This window comes from Octopus sinensis, linkage group LG22, assembly GCF_006345805.1.
Source record: "Octopus sinensis linkage group LG22, ASM634580v1, whole genome shotgun sequence".
Lineage (NCBI taxonomy): Eukaryota > Metazoa > Mollusca > Cephalopoda > Octopoda > Octopodidae > Octopus > Octopus sinensis.
The window spans coordinates 12,159,797-12,187,639 of NC_043018.1; the positions used below are offsets into that span (position 1 = coordinate 12,159,797).

At 40.3% G+C, this 27,843-nt stretch overlaps 2 protein-coding genes across 4 annotated transcripts in view; one reads left to right on the plus strand and one right to left on the minus strand.

The window, feature by feature from the left end:
• The window catches only part of LOC115223161 (target of rapamycin complex subunit lst8), a 42,875-nt gene extending 38,850 nt beyond the window's left edge, over positions 1 to 4,025 (minus strand). For both annotated transcript variants that reach the window (XM_029793589.2, XM_029793588.2), the window contains exon 1: positions 3,729 to 4,025. In XM_029793589.2, the coding sequence (XP_029649449.1) occupies positions 3,729 to 3,800 (72 nt within the window). In that variant the 5' untranslated portion in view covers positions 3,801 to 4,025. The remainder of the gene's footprint in view (positions 1 to 3,728) is intronic.
• LOC115223105 (cytosolic Fe-S cluster assembly factor narfl) lies at positions 260 to 27,475 on the plus strand. 2 transcript variants are annotated; one of them, XM_036512118.1, is made up of 9 exons: positions 260 to 419; positions 10,230 to 10,322; positions 12,409 to 12,564; positions 17,361 to 17,493; positions 20,510 to 20,644; positions 21,548 to 21,796; positions 22,798 to 22,870; positions 23,662 to 23,799; positions 26,668 to 27,475. In XM_036512118.1, the coding sequence occupies exons 1-9, from the start codon at positions 342 to 344 to the stop codon at positions 27,071 to 27,073; spliced, it is 1,461 nt and encodes a 486-aa protein (XP_036368011.1). In that variant the 5' UTR covers positions 260 to 341; the 3' UTR covers positions 27,074 to 27,475. The 2 variants fall into 2 exon arrangements, with proteins under 2 accessions (XP_036368011.1, XP_036368012.1); XM_036512119.1 differs by lacking the exon at positions 260 to 419 and adding an exon at positions 4,090 to 4,222.
• Positions 27,476 to 27,843: the final 368 nt, after the last annotated feature.

The window sequence follows — 27,843 nt, forward strand, 5'->3', positions numbered from 1 at the left end:
GAAAGAGGGAGGGAGAGAGGAAGAAAGAGGGAGGAAGAGAGAGAGGGAGGAAGAGATAGAGAGAGGAAGAAAGAGGGAGGAAGAGAGAGAGAGAGAGAGAAAGAATGAGGGAGGGAGGAAGACAGAGGGAGAGAGAAAGAGCGAGGGAGGAAGAGAGAGAGAGAGAGAGAGAAGAATGAGGGAGGGAGGAAGACAGAGGGAGAGAGAAAGAGCGAGGGAGGAAGAGAGAGAGAGAGAAACACTTATCAATAACAACAATAAGCGTCGTTATCGCCGTCCCACACTGCTCCTCCGCACTGAATAGCTCGCCTATTTCTCATTGGCTATTATTTATACGCGACATGGCGGCTGGCGTAGGAAATCACTTTAGCGGAGCTGTTCTCCTCACCAACCTAGACGACTTTATCACACCTTCACAGGTAGATTAATTATCTTTATAAATAACAAAAAAATTTTATAGCAACGAATATAAAGGGAATAAGTTGCCTCACAACTTTAACCATGTTCGACGCTGAGAATTGTGCTGTTAGTTTTAGTAGTAGGGCAATAATTTCAAAAGGGACTTTTCTCGGGTGACACCTATTTTAATGATCTTTAAAGGGAAGAAGCTTTGCATGTGACTAAGTTTTCGGGTTTGAAAATTTTTTTTCATGTCTTTGAATTAGAATATATTAAGAGAAATATATAAATATAGGAGTAAGAAAAGATAAATGTAAACCGTGGCTGCTGTTTAACTTCAACTCGGGCCTAGAAGGCGTTCCATCCATGACTTTGCCGTATTAGTTCATCTCGGGCCATGTTACATTTGTTCTCTGTTAATTTTAAACGGTTTTAATTGGAATTGAGATTTGGCTTTTATTTCTGGGAGGTTCACTAACAATGGTGCTCGCTCCTGGCGCAAGATATTTTTGCTTCTGTTATACTTTTACTCTTTTACTTGCTTCAGTCATTTGACTGCGGCCATGCTGGAACACCGCATTTAGTCTAGCAAATCGACCCCAGGACTTATTCTTTGTAAGCCTAGTACTTATTCTATCGGTCTCTTTTGCCGAACAGCTAGGTTACGGGGACGTAAACATACCAGCATCGGTTGTCAAGCAATGTGGGTGGGTGACACACACATATATATACACGACGGGCTTCCTTCAGTTTCCGTCTACCAAATCCACTCAAGGCTTTGGTCGGCCCTAGGATACAGTAGAAGACACCTACCCAAGGTGCCACGCAGTGGGAATGAACCCGGAAACTTTGTTTCAATTAAAGAATATTCTTAGTTAATTACTAAGGCCACCGAAAAAAACGAGTGTAATAGGTGTAAAAAAAATGTATATTAAACGAATCTGAAAACCAAAATTTGCGCCAACGAACTGGGGTGGGGAGAGGACTTTCAGAAAATTCCGAAGACCCGATATTTTCCCTCATAACTTTTAGGAAAATGGATATCTTTTGATGGAATTTTATAGAAAACCTTTCAAGCGGCGTAGATTACGATTATAAAGATATTTGTGGGGTAAAGTTTTTTTTTTCGAGGAGGACTTTTAGAAGATTCACACGATCCGATTTTTTCCCTTATAGCTTTTAGGAAAACGGATATCTATTAATGAAATTTTATAGGATTATCTTCCAAACGGCATAGATTACGACTATAAAGAAATTTGTGGGGAAAATTTTTTTCCAAGGGGAAAACTCGGCCTTGCTTTTATTCCATAGTGAGACTCAACACTGTATGAATTTGTTTCTCTCATCATGATACAAAAGATCTTTTTAAAAACCTTTATCTATTACTCAAACGACAAATAAACGAATCTAAACATTTTTTTCCAACCTTTTTCCATTACACTGAAGCAAAAAAATAATTTATGAATTTCTTTCTCTTCGAAAGTCCTCCTCCTACCTCATCGGAAAAAAACATTTTCCCCACAATTTTCTTTATAATCATAATCAATGCCGTTTGAAAGGTATTTATATAAAATTTCATTGAAAGATATCCATTTCCCTAAAAGTTATGATGGGGAAAAAATCGGATCTTGTGAATTTTCCGAAAGTCCTCTCCCGACCTCACCCCGGTTCATGGACGCAAATTTTTGTTTTCATATTCATTTAATACACATCTTTTAACACCTATTTTTTTGTTTTGGTGGCCGAGTGTTAAAGTAGTAATTAGCCAAAAAAATGTTTTAACGTGGCCTTACTATTCTGAAAGTCCCTTCTCCGCCAAGTTCCTTTGTCGGTTGGGGATGTAAAGCGTGACTCTGGCCCCAGATCAGCCCTGACCGAACTGACCTATGATCAGTTAAAAGGTTCCATCTGTCAATATGTGACCATCTCAACAAATTGTAACTATATTATGAAATGTTTCGATTTTTTGACAGTAGGGTGTTATTTGAGGAAATTTAACTGGTGTTTCTAGCAGATTGTATGACCTCGTACCTGCATGTCCTGTCGAGGTCTGTGGTCATTTTATTCACCTTTCGTAAAACTGGTTCTAAGTATTCTAACCTCAATGAATAGAAGCAGGCGGAGGTGGAACTGAATGAATGAATGAAGCAAATAACAATAGTGCCGGCATACTTACACAAGTGTACCAATAGTGCGAAATATTTACCATTCATGGATAGATTGCTCATCCCACCCCCCTCCGAAAACCGATTATTCATTGATAAAAGCGATCCTCTATTCCTGCATGAGTCTATAATTTGCTAAAACGGGTAATCAGTCGTAAGAAGTAGAGATATAATATATATATATATATAACGAAACAGGTAAGAGGATGCTTAAAGGGAGAATTAAGGCGGCCCTGGTCGAAATATATATTTTCCTCTCCTTAGTTATTTAATACCCATCCATGCTCTTTCTACTTTCATATTTCAAGGTTTGTCGGTTTTGTGGCGGCTTCCACAAACGTTTAGCTTTGTAAGTGTTTATCAACATAGAACGACGCAGTTTATTTTCGTGGGGAGGCTGAGTGTGTTTTCCTTCTCCTCTTTCAGACTATACACCTTCAGTACAGAGAGAAAGCGAGAGGGGGGGGGGAGAGAAATTAAGAAACGTTGGTATTTATATCAAGAGGGAAAATGAAAATGGCTTATTTACAACCGAGAAACAGAACTTGTTTGCTCTCCGTGCATTTTTTTATGCTTAACAACGATTGCCACACGTTTTTCTGGATTTTGAAATCGCCGAGTTGTTCGTGTTTTTAATGCAATGCGGATTTCACTTTGGAAACACTTCACTGTTTGGGAGACGCACACCATCCAGTCTCTTACTTTCATAAGAACATCCAAAGACATTTCTAATTAAGATGTGGAAGTGCAAAAGGCCTGTCTGAACACCGCACACACACGCACACAAAGGAACCTTGTCATATCCACGCGCACACAAAATACTCCAATAGAAGGGTTTATGCAGTACTAGTAATAAATTACATCGGAGCAGAATTATGATGGGTCTTTCAAGCCCCACACACACCGTTTTATTTTGTAAAACTATTGATATATTTACTAATTAAGCATCAAAGTGTTACATCACACATCTGCAACTTTCTCTTTCTCTCTCTCTCGGGGTGTTTCGAGGTTACGATGAACGATCGGCCACAAACAATTGTCACGGGTTGAACACTCGATCTCATATCAAATAGCTCGTTAAACAACTTCGAAACGGTACGTGTGTGTGTATATAAATATGTATGTATATGCGTTTGCATGTATATTGAAATGATAACCACTTACGTGTCCGAGACAGTTAATTCCCTCCGTTTGAACACCAATCACTGATGAAACCCCTGAAATACAGAGCCCCATTCGTTCGTCAAGGGAGTTGGTTTTGTTGTTTGAGTATTTTGGGTGGGGAGTGGAAAGGAATAGAGATAAAAGTTTCACCACAAGACTTGACGACGTAGATAATTCCTGCTGCTGCAGTTCCTGCTACTGCTTTCACGAGTGTTGCTGCCGTTGCTGCTACATAAACACCGATTCCAAATCGATCAAATATGGGTCTGCTATATATGCGTGTGTGTCGTGTGTGTGTATATATATATGTATATATATATATATAAATATGCGTGTGTGTATGGGGATGTATTTATATAAATTGGCTTTTTGAAACTCTTTTATTTATTTTATATGTATATATTTCCATCTCTTGTGTGGTATGAGAAATGCTGCTTTCTCGGTGGTACTTGTTGATTTACTCCAAGGAAATGAAGAAAGCAGGAAACACCAAAGTAAGCAATGGAATGGAGTGAGTCCCCATAATGTGCTAATTGTATGAGGAGGATGATGGTGGTGGTGGTGGTGGTGGCGGCGGTGATAGTAGTTAGTGCTCTGCGCTGGTTTCAATGTAATAATAGTTATGGTGGAAACACAATGCCAAGATATTCGTTGCCAGTCACGCATTACTTAAGCTTGGACTTTCCAAGACAATCATTTCGTCGTCTTCTTCTTACGGAGAAAGCAAAATGCCGTTTTCCTTTCGTCTTCACAATTCCCTTTCACTCGGTCGTCTCCCGTCGTGGTCGTCTCCCGTCGTGGTCGTCTCTCGTCGTGGTCGTCTCCCGTCTTTCTCTCCACCTTGTCTTCTTCTTCCAGTCCGCCTTTAGTATCCTTCACTTGCTCGATTCATCTCCGCTTCCTCCTCCTCCCCTTTCTCTCTAGCTCGAATCTCTGTTTCCTCTTCAGCTTGAAAACCTTTTCTTCTTCATATTTCTTCTCTCTCACTGGAAACCTTTTCCATATGTTTTCTCACGCTCCTACTCTGTCTACTCGCACGATCCTCAATGGTTCTGTCGTAGCCGCTTCTGCCAAAGCCTTCTACCCCTCGTCCGGCTATCTACTTTCTGTTATGTACTAACGGAGAAACAGTCTATTTCTCTCTCTCTCTCTTCACCTTTTCATTGGAGCTTCTCTTCTTCCAGCCAAGTATTCAATCAGTTATGTGATGACTAATTGTGATTCGTAACAGGTAGCCTTTGGTGCGCGTGTATAAGCAGCTCCGAATCGTCCTACATAGTTCACTTGCTCCCCACCTATGGAGACCTCTTTCTTGTTATTCAGGTGTTCTGCATTGCTATTCATTATTGGTCCTTCAGTTCTATTGCCGACCTCACTCTTTTACTCAGTGTAAACCTCCCACTTTTTCTTGATTGTTTTCATTTGTATTTCGTCATTTTACTGTCCACAGACTTCTTAGACGATTAATAAATAAAAAAATATTATTTTTAATTCGAAAGCCTTCAACTTTCGCTTTCTCCAACCACGATATAATTTGTTACCAGAGTATCTTGGAACGCACTTCATGATGATATTGCTAGTTAACGTGATTTAATCAGGTGAGCCCTGATCAAACAGATCCCTGCTCAAAGGTGTTCCAGCTTTGACCATCTCATCACTTTATGTCAGGTACTACACTGTCCAACACGTCTCCTATGTAAGACACTGGGAAGTGATTTGAGGGAGATTTAGCAGCTCATTTTAGCAAGTAGAATGACCATGTGGAGATGTCTTTATTGTAATTATGGTTGTTGTGGGTTCAAGAGACAGCAGCAGGCTTGTTAGAGTATTTCCAACGTTGAACATGGAGTGTATGCACTTTATGTTCGAGGCTCTGATGAAACTTTTCTAGGGAAAGAGGACAAGATTAGAAAGGCCACCAATTCCTACATAGACGACATTTTGGTGGACGAAACTGTAGTGCCAGCCAACGAGGTAGTTCAGACTGATTGCGAAGCCACCGGAGTCGATGGAAGGGGGAGCTGCGAAGAGATAGATTGGGTGAATTGGTGTTCCGGAGAGGGAATGAAATCCCAGAGCTGAGTTCCAGCGTCAGCAGGAGAGAGCTGTTCTCGGTGTGTGGGAAGTTGGTCGGTCACTACTCGATCGCTGGATGGCTGCATACAGCGTGCAGTTACACCAAGAGATGAGCGGAGGGGGAGAGTTGGGGCTACAAGATGGGAGAAGGGATGGTGGCGATGATGCAGAAAATCCTAGAGAGGACGAGAGTGAAAGACCCGGTCAGGGGGAACTGGTACGTGCCCAAGACAGAATGCAGGACCGTCTGGTGTGATGCTAGCAGTATAGCGATAGGGGTTGTGTTAGAGATCGAAGGTGCTGAGGTGGAGGATGCGGCCTCGCTTCGGAAAGCAGATGACTTTGACCACATCAATGTCGCCAAATTAGACACAGTGCTGAAGGGGGTGAACTTGGCCCTGAAATGGGGGCTGTGCACAATCGAAATCCAGACGGATTCAGCCACTGTGCTTGGCTGGTTAGGATCAGATCTCACCGGTGAGAGGAGAGTTCGGACGAAAGGTGCCGCGGAGATGTTGGTGAAGTGCCATCTAGGAGTTCTAGGTGAATTGATTGCCGAGTTTGGACTGAAGCTGAACGTGGTTTTCGTGCCTTTGGAGAGAAAAGGAGCAGACGCACTGACCAGGGTAAAAAGGGCGTGGTTGGAGGAACCAGAGGAGGCACAGAAAGGGATAGCTGCAGCGTGTCGGTTGGATGACTCCGAACTGAAGAGACTGCACGCTATGCATCACCTGGGTGTGGACAGGACCCTGTATCTCGTGAAGAAAATTGATGCTGCCGTTACTAGGAGAAGCATCTGGAAAGTGGGCGGGAGCTGCGGCAGGTGTCAGTCCATTGACCCTGCTCCGTGTGGGCATGCGCAAGGAAACCTTTTGGTGGAGCACAACTGGAAGAAGCTAGCTGTGGATGTGACGCACTACTGTCAAGGAATGTATCTCTCCATGGTCGACAGTGGGACAGGCCGGCTGGGCATTTGGAGGGAGTTGAGAACAGATTTTGAACGGGATATCTTTAGAGAGGGGTCCCATGGAAGAACTGCTAATGGACAACGGGGCAGCATTGAGGGATATGCTCGACTGGCGGAAAGTGCATCACTTGTTCAGAGCAGTGTATAGGCCGAGCGGTAACGGAATTGTAGAGAGGCACCATCGGACAGTCGAGGCCATAGCGGAAAGAGGGTTTCGCTGCTGGAAGCAGTTTTTTGGTACATGTCTTCCCGATCCGGACAAGCTGAAGAATCAGTGCCGCACAGAGCGGTATTTAAATATGAGATAGACACCTACCTTCTCTTCGTTGACGTAGACTTCTCCAGCGGTAACGTGCCCTTCCACGTGGCCCGACCTGAACACTAGAAATAGCAGCTGCTTTTACCCTACCTTGACAAAGCGCTCACACGTCCAGCTCTGTTGGCTACCCTGATCGAAAAGGTCCAATCCTACCCTACCTGCGCGCGTGTCACTCCTGCCCCTTGCTCTTCAGGTCAGCTCCCCAGCTGCTGACGTCATCCCACAGAGAGAAAACATGAAAGATATGTAGTAATACATATGTAGAAGATTCCTGAAGGTCTGGTCCCAACTTTAGAACTGAAAGCCATACTACTCACTCAACTGGACCTCACTGCATCGTACCAAAAGATCTTTCTCTCTTCTGTCAGAGGAAGAACCTAATACTGTAACAAGGTCCACAATTTTTCAGTATCATACCAAAAGGCCTCAGAAACCTGTGAGATGCAGATGCAGTCAAAGAACAGTTAAGTTTTTATCCGATATATACCAGATGAACTCACATTACAGTGAAAAACATAAACAAGTGCAGCTCTGACCCACTTACTACTTCACCTGGATTGATTCTGGTGACAGGACTGGGAAGTGAGTCTAAAACAGACAGGTGTCACTGCAAACGGCCATACGGCAGCACCTGGGCTGAAGCTGTTAATAGAATAAAAGATATTTTAAAACTGGCAACCCATCAGTTATGACAATAAGGATTCCAGTTGATCCGATCAACAGCCTGCTCATGAAATTAACATGCAAGCGGCTGAGCGCTCCACAGACACGTGTAACCTTGATGTAGTTCTCAGGGAGATTCAGTGTAACAGGGACAGCCCTTTGAAAAACAGGGACTGCTCATTTTTGCCAGCTGAGTTGACTGGAGCAGTGTGAAATAAAGTATCTTGCTCAAGGACACAGTGTGTCGCCAGGAATTGAACGCATGACCTTATGATTGTGAGCCGAATACCCTAACCATTAAGCTATGCATCTTCACATATATGATATATATAAGTCTTCTACATACATATATATGATATATATACACCTTGGGCCGACCAAAGCCTTGTGAGTGGATTTGGCTGACGGAAACTGGATGAAGTTCGTATATATTTATATATATATATTAATTAGTAGCTAGCTTTGTCTGTGGCTTTTACTAGGGAATAGGGCAGCCAGAGTTCTTTGCTGTTTGCGGTGCACCTGTCCATCCCACCACCACCACCACCACCACCTATACCAGGAGTCTTCTTGCTCTGAGCTCCACCAGATGTCTGTCTCCTGAGCACCTCTGATGGCTTACTATATGGCACACTTTCCCTCCTCCAACCCTACCTAGTGTCTGTCTCCTGCTGAACGTAGTGTTTATGTAGCGAATAAAATGATGGTGTAGTGTATGCAGGTTGAAGGCTATTTGTATGTTTGCAAGATCTGCCAAATACGAGCTTTCTTTTCAGATGCAAAATGCTGCTGTCCCTGACCCCAGGGTCTCCCTGGCCCACACCTTCCCCACCCTCAGAGTTGGCACATTGAAATGTAGATCTGGTGAGATTGTTGAGATGCTTCAACATAGACGTGTAGAATTGTGCTGCATCTAAGAAGTAAGGCTGAAAGGAAGTTCTGCTAGGTTCCTCACAGGCAAAGAACATAGGTACAAGATTTTCTGCGTAGGGAACACTGATGGGGTTGGGGGCATGGGTATACTCCTAGTGAAGAAATGGGTTTATAAGGTAATCGAGATAGTCAGAATCTGTGATAGAATACTTACGCTTAGACTGGTGCTGCAACATGGATTAGCAACCATAATCTCAGCCTACACCCCTCAGCCAGGGCTACCTGATGAATAGCAAGACCAGTTTTACAACATCCTCTTTGTGACTGGCGACTTCAACAGTCATGTTTGACTTGAAGTGAGCTTCCATGGTGTACGTGGTGGCAACTGATTTGGTTCCCACTATGAGGAGGGAACCAGGCTGCTGGAGTCCTGTGGTGAAAATGATCTTATGATCTTTAATACTAACTTCAGGAAACCTACCAGTCTGGTGGGCACCCTAGTCAGATTGACTATGTTCTCACCAGGAAACGGGAAAGATGGCTACTTATAAAAGCCAAAACTTTCCCAGGTGATGAATGCACCCCACAACATAGGTTAGGAGTCAGTGACATCAGGATCAGTGTTAAATGGCTGCCCAGAAGACGACCAGCATGGAAAAGAAGGATCTGGAAGCTTATGGATCCTCTGAAATTTAGAGATATATTACTTGGAGCTTTTGATGAAAAAGAGGATATATAGCACCACATAATGACTACTGTTGTTTTAATTCGTTATAAAAGCAGAAACCTCTAAAATGATTATTCATATCAAATCAGATGGATGCTTGGTTTTATGCTGCATATCACCAGTCATTTCTTCAATCAAGATTAGTGAAAATCTTATGCTGTTAGCCGAAATTTATGTCATTTGAAAATGCAATTAACCAAATTATGCAATTATACAGAAAAGCACTTTAATGAATTGATTGTATCATCAACAGAGTGTGAACAAATATATAGAACCAGCTGTCTCAACATCCCAGCAGGCATTTAAATTTGTGAACTGTGTGTGTGTGTAACTGAGAAGCAAGAATCAAGATAATTGCAGTGTAGAAGGTGTTTATAAGCCATTTAAGATTCACTTCAACATTTAAATTTAATTTGTCAAAATATTTTCGTCGCTTTGAGACCACAACCTGTTCACTGACAAAATTCTGTGCTGCATCACGGAATCTGCACCTATGCAGAATTTTGTCAGTGAACCTGTCAGTCTCAAAGCAATGAAAATTTTTAGACAAATTAAATCTAAATGTTGAAGTGAATCTTAAATGGCTTATAAACACCTTCCGTGCTGCAATTGTTTTCGTTCCAGCACACGATCTCAGATCAGGTCACTTGCTATGCAAGGGCATCTCCGTAATAAAAATCAAGACATTAGACTCAAAAACTGTCGCTAGTATTCCTACATTATCCTACTCTATTGAAAGTTCTTTGTATGTCAGCAAGACATTCTACATGTGTCAATATTTTATAAAAAAAACAATGGAGAAACTGTTTTTTGTTTCTCAATAAAATTCACATCGTTTTTCTGTTTCAATCTTCTTGATTCTGTTTCTTCCATCAGCAATGTGTAAAACCTTTGAATATTGAGAAAAAGACTGGCAAAGTTGGTAAGATCAAGATTGAAGATGATGGAAGCTACTACGAAGTTAGCACGGTAAGTCGATTCAGGCGGTGGATTCAGATTCTACCTTTTTTTGCAAATTCTTTCTTTCTCATATTCTAGAGTAGGAAGAATTGATTATGATACATAAGAATATATTCGAAATAAATACATTATAATCTCTCTCTGACCATCTTTCCCTCCTTAAACTGCTCTGTTTTCTGAGTTATGGCAACCTTGCCGGTATAGAAGGTTCTGAAAAGTTTGAGAGTCCATCTTGTCAGATGGGTTATACCTGTAAATCAAAGTTGTATCTGCGTGAAAATCATTTTTCAATGGTTTAAATGTTTGCATATCTATGTGTGCACGTATTTATCTATAAGTCTGTCAGTCTGTTTCGTCATCATCCTTGTTTAACATCCACTTTTCCATGCTTGGAGTTGGATGGAAGGAAACAGTAATGCACACACACAAGTACACACATGCACACACACACAAACACACACGCACACATACAGGGTGAGATGGGTAAATTGTCGGCATTTTATACTTTCAATTTTGCACATGCACTTTGTCTGTTCTGGTTTTGTCAATTATACCACAGGGTCAGTTGGGCACCGTCTGTGAGAAAAACAGCACCCTGATGCAATTCACTCGACCAGAAATTTGGAAACGACATGCTGTGCTGCTTAGCATTCATGCTGGAAACTTCATTATGAACATTTCAGAGTGTTTGGGTGTCAATCTGAGGACATATGCCCTGGGTCAAGAGGGTGGCTGCTGAAAGACCCTATGTCTGGCAAAAGGACTCTGCACCATGCCACACAAGCAGGAGAACCCAGTCATGGCTGTCAGGCAATTTCTGTAACCACATCACCCCTAACATCTTGCCACCTAACTCCCCAGACTGCAACTGCCTTGATTATTGTAGCACCAAAGATGAACTGAAGGCAAAGATTATGGCAGCATTCACCACCTTAAACAAGGAGACCACCCTGAAGAGTTGCAGGAGATTCCAAAGTCATCTGGAGGCCATAGTTGAAGCGAATAACAATTTTATTGAATAGATTTACTCTTTAGTATTTCAAGATTTTTTTATGTAATTTTGGTAAATACATCTGTTAAAATGAGATGTTATTTTAATTTTTGCATAATTTAGATGACAGCTTATTCACTGTACCCTGTATATATATATGTATATATATATATGTTATTGCTGAGACCCCCTTCGGTCATGACTGACCATGGGATTGCACCTTCAAATTTATCCTCCCAAGCACAAGTCTGGGCAAGGTTGTTTATCAATAAGTAACAAGAACAAACATTTGAAAAAATTGCTTGTAACTAGCACCTGTGGCAGTGTCACGTATGTAGCACCTGTGCTGTGGCACATAAGTAGCACCTGTGCTGTGGCACGTAAAAAGCACCTTTCGAGTTTTGGGCCTCCCGGAGGCAATGTGGCCGATGCCAGTGTCGCATAACTAGCACCTGTGCTGGTGGTATGTAAAAATCACCTTTTGAGTGTTGGGCCTCACAGAGGCTATGACAAATGACCGAGACCTTTGGCAACAAGACCCATCAAGCCAAGTGAAATCATAGTTGCAGCAGATACTGGTGTTACACAACTGGCATGTAAAAGCACCCACTACACTCTTGGAGTGGTTGGCATTAGGAAGGGCATCCAGCTGTAGAAACTCTGCCAGATCAAACAGGAGTCTGGTGCAGCCGCTCAGATTATCAGCTCTGGTCAAAACTGTCCAATCCATGTCAGCAGGGATAACAGAGATTAAATGATGATCCTTATGGTGATATATGGACTGCAGCAGCTTTGAATTCAAAGGTCCAGCCTTGTTACACACTGAGACTGCCTGATTATTACATTAACAGAAAGAGTGTCTGTGGAATACCTTGCCACAAAATTTAATGAAATACAGCAAGGCACGTTTGAGTATTTTCTAGTTGAACTTGTGTTCTAGCAGTTTACAATATATTGATCAGACAAGTGTTTTACACATTGTCAATGCAAAATCCATTAAACTTGCTATTTTACATCTTTCTTTGATGTTTTGGCTCCTGTTCCCCTATTTTCATCTCCTCAACCTGTCAATATGTATTATTTATATTATTATTATTTGTTCAGTCAGGTGAAGCTAATAAATTGAAGAAAGCAAAAATCACATTGAATGATTGCCTTGCCTGCAGTGGATGTATCACCTCAGCAGAAAGTGTACTCATCTCACAGCAAAGTTCTGAGGAATTATACAAAGTCTTGGAGCAGAATTCTGCCATTCAAAAGGTAGACAAAAATTCTTATTTATTCACTTTATTCAGTTGTTTTTTTTTGTTTTCAGTTTTTACTTAATTTGTATTTTTAAAAAATTAAAGTTTATTTTTATTTTCCGTCTTGCAACCTTTTCAATAGTCTTGACTATTGAAAAGGTTGCAAGATGCAACGAAAATTTTAGGAAAATAAAAATAAGAAATAAGTGGAAATTTTACCAGTGAGTGTGTTACATAATAAGGCACAAAAAGAAAATGACTCTCCCCAGACACAACAGTATATAATAACAGATATGCCTAATGTTAATAATAAGGGGGGAAAATGAATAAGTATTAGTCCAAGCAGTGACAGAGAGAGAGAGAGAGAGAGTCGGCCTCCATTGTTGATGAAAAGAAAATTGTATGTCATTGCTGGGGCAATGTGGACGAGTAAGCAAGTTTCCAATGTTGAAGAGAGAAAGAAAACATAACAATACATCTAATGATCTGAAAGTTGATTATTATCATTGTTATTAAGCTAGTACTTACTAATTTAATTAACAGGAATTAATATCTTGCAGTTTGGTAACAAATCTCCACAAATCTCAAGAATTTTCCTTAAGATTCTTGCAGAATATAGGATAGTACTTATCTGCAAGTGGACAATACAAATTTCAATTCCAATCTCTTTCAGTCTTTTTGGTAGCTTTTTGGGGTGTTCTGTCAAGTTTACCAATTACTAAAGGAATACTTGTTGTCTTAGTTTTCCAGTCTCCCCAGCTCTTTGGCTAGACCCTGATATTTCTCCACTTTTTCAATTTATTTGATATTGACTTGGAGTTGATAAAATAAGTGCTTGTTGCACACTGGAATCAAGATAGGCAACTAAATCCCTCACCTGAAATTGTTGGCCTTGGGCTAAATTTTGAAATTATTATTATTATTATTATTATCGGTACCAGTGCCGGTGGCACACAAGAAAACCACCCAAACGTGGCCGTAACCAGTACCGCGCATCGACTGGCCTCCGTGCTGTGGGCACAACACACACCATCCGATCGTGCCGTTCGCCAGCTCATCTGGCACCTGTGCCGGTGGCACATAAAGACACCATCAAGACCCGGCGACGTAGTCAGTCCACCTGTGCATACCTTCCCTCTTATGACACTTGTGAAGACCTGTTGAGGCAAGTGTGTGACACTTGTGAAGACCTGTTGAGGCAGAGGCAAGTGTGTGACACTTGTGGAGACCTGTTGAGGCAAGTGTGTGACCCTTGTGAAGACCTGTTGAGGCAAGTGAAAACCAGTGAAAATCAACCAATCAAAATAGATGAATATCAATGGAATTTGTATCTTTGTGGTTCCAGTACCGGTGGCACACAAGAAACCATCCGAACGTGGCCGTAGCTGGTACCCGCATCGACTGGCCTCCGTGCTATGGGCACAACAAACACCATCTGATCGTGGCCGTTCGCCAGCCTCACCTGGCACCTGTGTCGGTGGCACATAAAAAACACCATCCAAAGACCCGGCGACGTAGTCAGTCCACCTGTGCATACCTTCCCTCTTATGACACTTGTGAAGACCTGTTGAGGCAGAGGCAAGTGTGTGACACTTGTGAAGACCTGTTGAGGCAGAGGCAAGTGTGTGACACTTGTGGAGACCTGTTGAGGCAAGTGTGTGACCGCGTGACACTTGTGAAGACCTGTTGAGGCAAGTGAAATCAAACCAATCAAAATAGATGATCAATGGAATTGTATCTTTGTGGTTCCAGTACCGGTGGCACACAAGAAACCATCCGATCGTGGCCGTTCGCCAGCCACATCTGGCACCTGTGTCGGTGGCACATAAAGCAAACCATCCGAAGACCCGGCGACGTAGACAGTCCACCTGTGCATACCTTCCTTCTTGTGACACTTGTGAAGACCTGTGAGGCAAGTGAAAATCAAATCAAATCAAAACAAATCAAAAGATGAACATAAATGGAATTTGTATCTTTGTGGTACCAGTGCCGGTGGCACACAAGAAAATCATCCGAACGTGGCCGTAGCCAGTACCGCATAGACTGGCCTCCGTGCTTTGGGGACGTAACACACCATCCGATCGTGGCCGCCGCCAGCCTCATCTGGCACCGTGTCGGTGGCACATAAAAACCCCATCCGAGCGTGGCCGTCTGCCAGCCTCGTCTGGCACCTGTGTCGGTGGCACATAAAAACACCATCCGAGCGTGGCGTCTGCCAGCCTCGTCTGGCACCTGTGTCTGTGGCACATAAAAACACCATCCGAGCGTGGCCGTTCGCCAGCCTCGTCTGGCACCTGTGTCGGTGGCACATAAAATCACCCACTACACTCTCGGAGTGGTTGGCGTTAGAAGGGCATCCAGCTGTAGAAAACACTGCCAGATCTGACTGGCCTGGTGCAGCCTTCGGGCTCCCCAGACCCAGTTGAACCGTCCAACCCATGCTAGCATGGAAAACGGACGCTAAATGATGATGATGATGATGATGATTGATTATCGAATAAGAGAGCAGTGCATGCCATCAAAATGACACTGGGGTAAACTATACAAAGCCCAGTATACCCATCATGACTACCTGCTGATAAGGGTACACCAGGCACATGCATCACAACCATATGTGCGCGACATGGTGATCTCATAACAAGATAAACAGCGCATGACCTTGTAGGTGGGGCCTAGTTAGAATTTTCTTCAGGTCAAGTAGCCCATCCCACTCAAAAGGCCCCTGAAATAAGAGTTGTTTAAGGGTGTTGAATGAAACACCCATGTTTCCAAAGGTGAATTAGTCAAACCCCAAAGAATCCCTCTCAACACCTGGCTATGATGCTCCCCCACTACTTCTGCTCGTGATCAGAGATGCACATATCGTAAGCCACCAAGGGACATGCTCAACTGGTTATGGTCAAACAACTGACAAGCAAATCTGTGGTATTGAGCAGAATATTTGCTGTAGACCATCTTTTATACCAAGACAAAACAATGTACATGATAACACTTCCAATCAGTTAAGATCAGAAGCCATGAGAGCCACTGCCTGATACTGCATCAGGGCATTTATTATTATTATTATTATTTCACAGGAGTGGCTGTGTGGTAAGTGGATTTGGTAGATGGAAACTGAAAGAAGCCTGTCTGTGTTTGTCCCCCCACCATTAACTGACAACCAGTGTTGGTGTGTTTACATCCGTAACTTAGTGGTTCAGCAAAAGAGACGATAGAATAAGTACTAGGCTTACGAAGAATAAGTCTTAGGGTTGATTTGTTCAACTAAAGGTGGTGCTCCAGCATGGCTGCAGTCAAATGACTTAAACAAAAGAATACACAACAGATTGAACTGGTGGAAAGGAGAAACTCCTATCACTGGGCTACAAGTAACCTTAGTAACCCACAACCTTCCTAAGTATCCTAATAACACTGTTTTCTGGAGCTGCACTAAACTAGATTTTATGACTATTTTCTCTGTCCATCTGTTGTTCAAATCTTTAGGGATAGTTCCTAATGTACCTAGAACTACTGGGATACGTAAGGTCCATTCTCTGGCACTTTTTATTCTCTTTGTCTACTACTACTACTACTAAACCAGGCTTTCTAAACAATAACTGCAGTTAGCGCAATGTAAACTTTGAACTCATGACTCTCGGGGTTTGGTAAGGAATCCTGAACCCTAGCCTGCTTAGCCAATTTGTCTCTCCAATCTGGGAATAACGCATGTTTCATAGATTCTTCCTTCCAACACTCTCAGAGACACTGCAAAACTAAGCAATTAAAAAAAAAAAGAAGAAAAAAAAGCTAAATTCTAACATTTTAGTCTAACCAGTATCATTCCAGATCTTTCTTCAGATTCTAGAACTTTCTACAAAGTTAGACTGAGATCCTCTTGTGTTACATATCAGTCCCTGAACCTTCTCCGTTTCCTTCTATTAGCTGTTTCTCACAAAAGGTTCAGTTTCTCTAGATTTTCTCTAAATGTTCTTTGCCAAGTTTATGTGGTTCTCCTTTTTTCTCTTCCCGTTTGGTGGTAGACAGATTGATGTTTCCATATGTTTTTTGTTCGACATATGCAATAAAATGTCTTGTGAAGTGAGTCAGCACTGCTTGATGATGTTTGCTAAAAGTTAAGAATCTGCTCTTTCTAGAAATCTTTCATTGATGAGTTTTCTGTCTCTGTATGTGATCTTTTCCAGACATCTTTGATGGAGTCTGCTCAGGTTCTGTGATATTGTGATCGTAACTTTTCAAGACTCACCAACATAAATGGTTGTGGGAATGCCAATGGTTTTTTAGAGTTTGGGTTTATTTGCAGTAGGTAATTATGCCTCCCCCACCACTGTTTTTTTTTTTTAAACATCACTGATGTTTTCCCAAGTCAGCAATGGATGTCACCTTTGGCAACTTTCTACTCTAAAAGAATTTTTTAAAAGTTAATTATCTTTTATTTTTCTCACTTATACTGCTCACCGTGCAAATGCAACTTGGTTGCTGAAAACTTTGGCACTCAAGAAGTAAAAGGGAAAAAAATTGTAACAGTTTTTGTGCATTTTTTGATGGTTAAAATGACTCTTCCGTGACATAATTGCTTCATTTTCAACAGATGGGTTCAGATGAAATTGTTTGTCAGACAACTCAAAAAATTTTTCTTTATTTCTTATAATTATTTTTATTGTTATTGTTTTTAAGTAAATCCTTTTTTAAAATATTTGTTATAATTGATATATTTAATCTAATCATCTTTTTTTCCATTTATTGTAATTGTTCTTGTTTCTTTTTTGTTGTTGTTGTAATTAAATGTTTCCATTGTTTATTTTGAATTTTTAGGGAGAACAATCTGCTAACGAGAAACTCGTTATCGTCTCAATATCACCACAATCTCGAGCTTCATTGGCAGCAAACTATAAACTTTCTTTGGAAGACACCGCTAAGAAATTAACAGCCTTTTTCAAAGGTTTAGGTAAGGAATTCTGTTGTTGTATCATAACATTGATTTCAAACATTTTGCATAAAAACCAAACATATTGTAGAGATAAGGATACAGTTAATTAAAATGATCACTTTATCATCATCGTTTAACGTCCGCTTTCCATGCTAGCATGGGTTGGACGATTTGACTGAGGACTGGCGAACCAGATGGCTGCACCAGGCTCCAATTTTGATCTGGCAGTTTCTACAGCTGGATCCCCTTCCTAACGCCAACCACTCTGAGAGTGTAGTGGGTGCTTTTACGTGCCACCGGCACGGGGGCCAGTCTGGTGGTACTGGCAACAGCCATGCTTGAAATGGTGTTTTTTATGTACCACCTGCACAGGAGTCAGTCCAGCGGAACTGGCAATGACTTCACTCGAATGTTTTGTTCACGTGCCAGTAAGGCGATGCTGGTAACAATCACGCTCAAATACTACTCTTTATGTGCCACTGGCACGGAAGCTAGATAGCTGCTCTGGTAGTGATCCCGCTCAGATGGAGCTGTTAGTGCGCCACTGGCATGGGTGCCAGTCATCGAATTTGGTTCAATTTCAATTTATCTCCTCAGTAATTGAGAGCTATTAATTTTATCACTTTCAGGAAAGGTGAAATGCAAAGAAAAACCCTTAGCAAGATATGCATTCCCATCATAAAACATAAAAGAATGAAACTAAATACCACAAGGTGGAGGCATAATTGTGTGGTTAGTAGGAAGTTCCTTTTGAAATTACATGATTCCAGATTCAAATCATTCTATGCAGTACTTGGGTAAGTGTCTGCTTTGACCTAAGGTCAACCAATGGTTTGTGTTTGAAACTTGGTCAACAGAAACTCTGTAGAAGCCCATTGCAGGAATTGCTCCTGTTCTTAGGTGGTAGATTTAATCTTTTGCTCCACACCACCGTCTGATTCTCAAGTGTCTTTAGCAGAGGTCATTTTGTTACCAGCATTGAAGCCAGATCTCTCATCTGAGTATAACTTCCTCATGCAAGTCATGGCTTGGAATGGACTGTAGATGCTTACCCCTCATCTCACTAAACCATTGAATATTTTTTGAAATAAAAAATCTGTTTCTCGATAGTTTATATCAATCTCTCTGTCTGTGTAACCAAAAGGGAAAAACCCTCCTCTGCCATCCTCCTTAAAATGAAAGTTTAAGACATATGGAGAGGGTAGAAGGAGGAGGGAGAAAAAGAAAAAAGTATTCATAGGCAGACAATTTTTTTTTAACAAGGAACTGACACATGGTGCTCAACCTGCTGAAAATAACAGCCAAAAGTCAATCACACCCTCTCATCCTAAATAAATGCTATATTGAGCAATAATGTTCCTAATGCACAAATGACGAGATTGTTATAAATTTTATGCATTTTGTTGTTGTTTTGTTCAATTCCAACTGATTTGGGAACAAATCACCAAAGGTTATTTTTAGCCAAAGGAGTAAAGCTTCTGGATGGGCATCAAATTCCTAGATATCTCTCAAATAATAACCAGAGATCCTCCTTCAGCACTTGATACACCGATGTCTCGCTTAATTTTGCTGTGGCAGCCAGTTTTCTGACAGAATGACGAGGATTTTGCTGTAAAGCCGAGAGATTTGCACACTTCTTTTTTGGTCACATCCAAATCGATCAGCAGTGGAACCAGTCTCTTGAAATTTCTTGACAATTTTCCAGACTGGTGTTCGGTTAATTTAAAGCTTTTTTGCTAAAGCTGTATTACTTTCACGTCCTTCATTTGGGATATAAAATAATAAAAGTTGGTTATAATATTTTTAATTTATAGTTAAGAGAGAAAAGTTATTTCATATTGTATACTAAAATAGTAGTTTAGAATATATTTTAGAAGTTGTTATTGTTGTTGTTGTTATTATTATTATTATTTCAATGGACTAACAAATTGATTCTATTATTCAGAAAAAAAAGTATTAGATATATAAAAAAAATGATAACGTACTAACTTCTCTGAGGAATTTAAATATTATTGCTAAGAAAAATTAAAGGTATGAGGTAGTTTTTTTTTTTTAAAAACGCTACATATTTACAAGAAATAATTGTAAATAATAATGAGTTATCTCCTTTTGTTCATGTGGTTAAATTAATAGATGAACTAATATTCACATGAAAAAATGCGAGCAAGAGAAATAATATTCTTAAGATTATAAACATGGAAAAGTACAGGAAGAGTTATTACATCTGGTAAAGTACAGATTTTGCTGGGCAAATCAGTCTTACTTTTTGGTCAGTACAGAAATTAGGTTTATGATCCTTAAGGGATATTCTAGGTCTCGAAGGGATAAAAGGTTTGGTCAAATCATCAATATTATATTCTGTCATTATTTTGTTACACTCAAGGTTAATATTTTTAAGTATATTCTTATTTACTATTTCATATTTTTTTGTGATTTCCTTCTGTCAGAAAACTGGCTGCCACAGCAAAAATAAGCCAGACATTGATGTGTCGAGTGCTGAAGGAGGATCTCAGGACCCACCCCTACAAGATGATCTGCCGTCATCGGCTCACACAAGTTTATAAGGCCATGAGACTGGAGAGAAGTTGTCTTCTCCTGCGTCAGATTGCTGAAGGTATGATGCTCAACCTGGTGTTCACTGATGAAAAGAAATTTGACATTGAACAGACAGTAAACCACCGGAATGACTGACTTTGGATGTACCTGGCTCTGTTGAGGGTAGTCTCATAAATTGACATTAAATTCCACAGTCATGGTTTGGGTGGCTGTGACAACCATTGGAAGGTCACCCCTCATTTTTGTACCCTTGGGTATTAAAATTAACACCCATCTGTGAAGGTTGACCTTACCTGCTGTCATCATCATCATTGTCCTTGTTGTTTTCACCAACGCCAACACCTCTATTTATTACAGAATCATCACCATCGTTATCACCAATAAACTCAAAGCTTTTTTCCTGATGAGTTTCTTCGGTTTTGACTGTCATCAACATTTCTGTATTTAAAATGGTGATATCCTATCCTGTTTATTCCAGGTGTTGCTTACATCCTTGACACAACATTTTCAAGAAATTTCAGTTTAATTGAGAGTGCTCAAGAATTCCTTCATCGCTACAAGACTGCCAACATCAAACAAAGTCCATTCCCCATGTTGACCTCAGCTTGTCCAGGTAAGAGTAGTTTGTGTGTGTTAGTTGTATGTACACACACAACACACATGTACTTTTTAAAGGTAAACTTTGACGAAGCCAAAAACTTATATTTACAAGAAAAAGGCAATGAAACCAAAACTTCAAAGAATCTGTCAAACTTTTCATTTGAAAAATAACACATTTCTACCAAGTTAAGCAACCACACAGGTGTGTACCCGGGTGTGTACTTTTGATTTGTATGACACCTATTTCAGTCTGTCTGTTTTACTCTTACACTTTTTTGAAATTATGTTCTTAAAAGTTTTTTTCTTCTCTCTTGTTCTTCATTTCCATTTCTTCTCAGAATTAGGATTAACTTTTCAATTAACTTGAATGTTTATTCTAAGGCTGTGTGTAAAGTTAAAGGCGCAGGAGTGGCCGTGTGGTAAGTAGCTTGCTTGCCAACCACATGGTTCTGGGTTCATTCCCACTGTGTGGAACCTTGGGCAAAGTGTCTTCTACTATAGCCTCAGGCCGACCAAAGCCTTGTGAGTGGATTTGATGGACGGAAACTTAAAGAAGCCCGTCGTATATATGTATGTATATGTATATATATATATATATATATATATATATATATATATACATATACATATATATATATATATATATGTTTGTGTGTCTGTGTTTGTCCCTCCAACATCGCTTGACAACCGATGGTGGTGTGCTTACATCCCTGTAACTTAGTGGTTCGGCAAAAGAGACCGATAGAATAAGTACTAGGCTTCCAAAGAATAAGTCCCGGGGTCGAGTTGCTCGACTAAAGGCGGTGCTCCAGCATGGCCACAGTCAAATGACTGAAACAATTAAAAGAGTAATGTTAATTGTAATTAATCTCTCCTGAAGTATCTCTGTTTTTTCTTTTCTGATGATTTCTCCAAGGATGGATCTGCTATGCCGAAAAAACCCACGGATCATTTATTCTCCCTTATATCAGCACAACAAAATCTCCACAGCAAATCATGGGATCCTATGTGAAAGACTTGTTTGCCAACCTACACGGCAAGAGGCCCAGTGATGTCTACCATGTCACCGTGATGCCATGCTATGATAAAAAGCTGGAAGCTTCACGCCAAGACTTCTACAATGACCTCTACAGCACCAGAGATGTTGATTGTGTTATCAGCACTGGTGAGTCATCTAGATGTTTCTATAATATATTATGTACACATTAATATCATCATCATCTTCATTTAACATCTGTTGTCCATGCTGGCATGGGTTAGATGGTTTGACCCGGGCTGGTAAGCTGAGGGGCTGCGCCAGACTCCAGTGTTACCAGGAATACAGCATCAGTGGTGCTTCTCCCTGGAACAAACCCAAACTGCATCTCATCTAAACTAACCCTCACCTTAATTTGTTGGGCTATGACCCCCGTCCATGACTTTCATTACCTGATCGAACAACTTGGTACCTCTGTAATTATTCGTATCTAATGCATCACCTTTACCTTTGTAGCAGTTGACTATGGTGCTGCTACACCAGTCATTGGGTATGACTCCTTCGTGTATCACCCGATACATGAATTTTCAAAATGTTTAGAAAAAGATTGTCAAAAGCAAAATGTGAAGCTTTGTATAAAGCTTTGTTGTGTTAAGTCCTGGTTATCACAAAAATATTAAAATACAGATATACATTCTATGATAATAATAGGAAAATGTTAAAAACAGTTTGCAAGAAAGTATTTAAGAAAATATTCAACAAAAGTATTAGGATTTCAATAAAAGTCATGTTTGTTTGGTAGTAGTATATATATACACTGAAGCATTGGACTAAGTTTCTTGTAGTATATAGTTACAGCACTTTTCCTTCTGTATTTCAGCTGAGATCAATAGCTAGTCAGGTATTTGGAGGTAATATAATTGACTGTACCATCCCCTAAATTTTCTCATCTTGTGCCTATGTAAGAAATGATTAATTACGACTGTTGTTATTGTTATAGGGTGTTGTATTGGCAAAGTTGGTTTGGATGAAATGCTTTTAGGGATTTAGTCATGGCCCTTAACATCCTGAGTTCAAATTCACTGTGATCATCTTTGCTATTCATCAGTCAAATACTTGGATCAGTTTAATCCCTAAGTTTGTGATTTTGTGTCTATACCAGAAACTATTGTTTATTTTTTCTTGGCCAGATGAAGTAGATAAAATGTTCCTGAAGGAGAATGTGTTGTTAGCAGAGATACCATCAATGGAACTTGATCCTATGTAAGTAACAACTATATATTTTATCTTTTCATTGTCATTTGATGTTAAAGAAGTGGGTTGGAAATTTCACTAGCTCAAACTATTTCAGAGACTAGATACTTCATATAATAAGATATTGTTGGGACACTGAACTCTTCAGTAAGGAAAGTAGACAGCTTGCACAGTGAATTTCTATCTGTCACTATTCAAACCCTAACTGTGTGACGTATAGAGATTGGTGGTCTCATCTGGTGAAACCATCTAATATCGACTCTGTTCAGAAAATCGGAATAGAAGATGTCATTTGAAGAAAAAACACTCTACAATGAATTCATAGAACCAAGCTGGAGCTTTTAAATGATTTTACTCCGGCTCACAAATATACACAAGTTGAATAAATCATGAAAGGTATTTACAAACAAAAGGCCATGTTCATCTTCATTTTACCTCTGCTTTCTATGATGGCATGGGTTAGACAGTTTTACTGAAACTGCTAAGCCAGAGAGCTGCACCGGGTTCCAACCTGATTTGGCATGGTTTTTGTGGCTGGATGCCTTTCCTAATGCCAAAATACTTAGTAATATTCTGTCTGTCTTTGCATTCTGAATTTAATTCCCGGCAAGGCTGACTTAGCCATTCATCTTTTCAGGGTCAATTAAATACGTTCCAGTTGGACTGGACTTTTACCAAAATTGAAAATTTATAAACAAAATTATCATCACCACATTTTCATCCATTATTAGACTCTACTAATTTGTTTGCTTCTTAAGTAACACTTAATTCCCTTCAACTTTCCACTCCACATGTTGCAGATGTCCTGGTGATGCCCCGCACGAGTTAGTTACCCATGCAGGAGGTGGGTCTGGAGGTTTTCTCAACTATATACTCAGAATGGCTTCCAAAGACTTGTTTGGCAAAGATCTCGAGGAACTGGAATTAAAAACATTACGGTAAGAAGAAAGTGTCTTGGTTAACAACACCACTCCAGCTGTGACCATCCTGTCTTTTTGTGTATATGTATATAAAGTAAATTATTATTATCATTAACACTGGGGTCAATGTAATCAACTAGTCCCCCAAATTTCAGGCCTTGTCCTTTTAGTAGAAAGGATTGTTGTTGTTGTTATAATTACTGTGGCAAGCTGGTAGACTCGTTAGCAGGTAGACTCGTTAGCAGGCTGGATGAAATGCTTAGCAGTATTTCGCCCATTTCTACAGAAGTCAACTTTACCTTTCATCCTTTCTGGGTCGATAAATTAAGTACCAGTGAACTACTGAGGTCAATGTAATCGACTAGTACCCTCCCTGCAATTTCAGACTTTGTACCTTTAGTAGAAAGAATTATTATTATTATTATTATTATTATTATTATTATTATTATTATTATTATTATTATTAGGGTGGCAGAATCAGTCTTCTGGCTTTGTTCTGAGTTCAAATGTCACCAAGGTTGACTTTGCCTTTCATCACTAGGGTTGTTGTCATTGACTAGCCCCCCCCCCCCCCTCCGCCTTCCCAAAATTCCAGGCCTTGTGCATTTAGTAGAACAAACTATTATTATTGGGCGATGGATTGGCACAGTTATTAGCAAGTTGTCAAAAATTCTTTTTGGTGTTTGACCCAGCTCTTGACTTTCTGAGTTCAAATTCCACAAACTTTGCCTTTCATTGTTCCAGGGTCAATAATATGAAGTGTCAATCAATGGCATTGACCAGACTCCTCTCTCTCTCAAAATTGCTGGTCTTGTTCCTAAATAAGAAACGGTAATAATAGTAACCTCTATTATCATAAAGTTATTACATGCAGGCAAAAGTTATCTTGGATTTTGGTAAAAATAATTCTCTTCAAATCTGAAGAATCTTTCTTAGGATTCTTGCAGAATACAAGTTGGCACTTTTCTGCAGATTGACAAAGCATGTCTCGGTTCCAATATCCTTCAGCTGGTGCAGCAGTTTGGGTGTTGTTCCACATGCACCATTTACCACAAACAACAACTGCCATCTTTGTCTTCCACACTCTCTTTATCTCTGGTTAGGTTCTGATATTTCTCTGACATTGGCACACTGGATGAAATGCTTGCTGGCATTTCGTCTGCCTTTATGGCCCGAGTTCAAATGCCATTGAGGTCAGCTTTGCCTTTCATCATTTTAGGGTCAATTAAGTACTGATCGCATACTAGGATCAATGTAATTGACTTACCTCCTCCCGTCGAGATTGCTGGCCTTGCGCCAAAATTAGAAAGAATTATTTATGGTGGTCAAATGGAATTGGCAGAACTTTTAGAGTGTTGAACAAAACATGTTCTATTTATATTCTAAGCTCATGTAGTGACGCCATTTTGGAAATCTTCAGCACACATGTGCAGAGCTTGGATTCTTCCAGGGGGTCTACCAGAAGTTCCCTCATGCACAGAAAACTAGCAGCAGCAAAATTTCCCGTGTATCGATCTCTCTCGAATGCTGACAGCTGAACAGGGTGGTCGTGTTGTAGCAGCTCTCTCAAACTGCTGCCTCATGGCGTTGCTACACTATGCCTGGACGGACAGGATTTGGCTCACTCCACTCGACTACTGCGACGAGCTCCTTGGCTACCGATTCGCCCTGAAGAAGAATGTATATATTACGAATCCAGAAATAAAAATATTTATGCTGTTGAAGATATTCGGAAGTCTTGGCTTTTCCTTTGATTAATAATTTAACGTAAGGGATGAGAGCTGCACCCCTCCAGTGTTACAAACCTTTTCATCCTGTTACACTCAAATCCTGTGGATGTCAACATTGCCTCTCATCCATCCAAAGTCAATAAAATTCCAGTCAAGTACTGAGGTTGATATAAGCAACAGTTCACCTTCCTCTCAAATTCATAACATTGTGCTCTTGTTAGAAATGACTATTGTTTGTTTTAATATACTTTTAAAAAAGAACAACTGAAAATGTTATATAAAGGAAATATTATACTAAATCAAGGGTTAGCCCTATGTATCCTATGACAGTTTTCTCTTTTACGTGCCATGGTTCCCTTTTTGAGTCAGTATCTTGCAGCCAGCAGCACTCCTTGTTGCTAACCCTCTTACAACATAACTATTCTAAAACTGGGAATGTGTGCAGGATTAAAAGTTTAACTAGAAAATATTATGTAGTCAGAAATATTGATTAATGTCTTATATTATTTTCACTTTTTCCAGCAAATAGGGGACAGTCTTAGACATGTTTTAGACTTATTTTGACCTCATCAGCAAAATATAACTTTCTCCATGCCTTCCAAAGTAGTGATGACACAATAGCTAAGTATATGTACAAGGTTGTAAATTAATTGATTGAAGAAAATAGGACTGTAGAAAAATAATTGAGTCACCATCTGTATGGAAAAATAATTTCATCATTTTTCCTCATCTTTGTTTATCTCTCTATATATAAACGGCAGTTTGTCTGTGTGCGTGTCTGTGTGTCTGTTAGGTTGTACCCTCACCCTGACCACGGCTTTCAACCGATTCTGATGAAACTTGACACACACATAGCCCAATGTCATAATTCAAAACTAACGCAGCGAAAATTTTGAAAAGTTCCCCCAGTTCAGAAAAAGATCGATAAATTCGACATGGGGTCGACAATCAGAAACACAAACCACAGATGGTCTAGGGGACGCAACTCGACCTTTTTAACTCTCAAAAAAATTTACCGTTATTTTTTTCACATTTTTTTGCTATTTTTTGGCTATAGCTCTCTAAAAATGCTTTATAGTTATTTCCCTTACAAACCCGAGCAACGCCGGGCGATACTGCTAGTTGATTTTAAATGCTTCCCTTTCTCTTTCCACAGAAACAACGACTCTAAAGAAATCACAGTAACTTCAGAAGATGGGAAAGAACTGAAGTTTGCCATTGCTTATGGATTCCGAAACATCCAAAATATTGTCCAGAAGATTAAGCGAGGCAAGTGCCCATACCATTTTGTAGAAATTATGGCCTGTCCCTCTGGCTGTAACAATGGTGGGGGGCAAATCCGAGCTGCCTCCGCCACACAAGAAATGGCAAAGAGCACATTCTTACAAGTTGAAGAACTTTACAACTCTATTGACCTGATTGAACCCACAGAGGTTGAAGATGTTCAGAAACTGTACACTGAGTGGCTTGGAGGGCACGACTCCGAGAAATGCGCCTCCATGCTTCACACCCAGTACCACCATATAGAAAAAAATACAAATGTTTTAAATCTTAAATGGTAGAAAATGTTTCAACTATAAAATAAATTAATTAATGTTTTAATTATTTAATCAGATTTGGTCGGGTGGATATAGTTGATTAACTTGATCCCAGTGCTTGATTGGTATTTTATTTTATCAATCCTTGAAGAATGTAAGTGGGATTTGAACTCAGAATGTGAAGAGCCTTAACGAATGCTTTAATACATTTTGTCTGACACGCTAACGATTCTACCAATTTACAGTCCTTAATGATATATTCTAACATGGGCACAAGGCTACAAATTTGGAGGGACAGCTTAATTGATTAAATTAACCCTGACTTCACAACTGGTACTTTATATTATTAATTCTGGGACCTTTGGAAATATGCTGTGCTTGAGAAGACTTGGCAAGCTCAAGTGAGACCATAACCTTGTGGCCTATGCCAGGGGTGTAACCAGCCCACTTATGCGTACCTTAAACCCTACTTGCGGAGACCTGTTGAGGCAAGTGAAATTGAAATCAAATTCAATGACTGGCATCCGTGTTAGTGGAGCACTAAGAGCACCATCTGAGCGAGATCGTTGCCAGAGCAACAAGCTGGCTTCCGTGCCGATGGCACCATTCGAGTGTGATCATTACCTGCGTCACCTTACTGGCACTTGTGCTGGTGGCACGTGAAAAAACATTCAAGCGAGGTCGTTGCCAGTGCCACTGAACTGGCTCCTGTGCAGGTGGCACATAAAAAGCACCATTTGGGCATGGCCGTTGCCAGTACCACTACACTCTTGGAGTGGTTGGTGTTAGGAAGG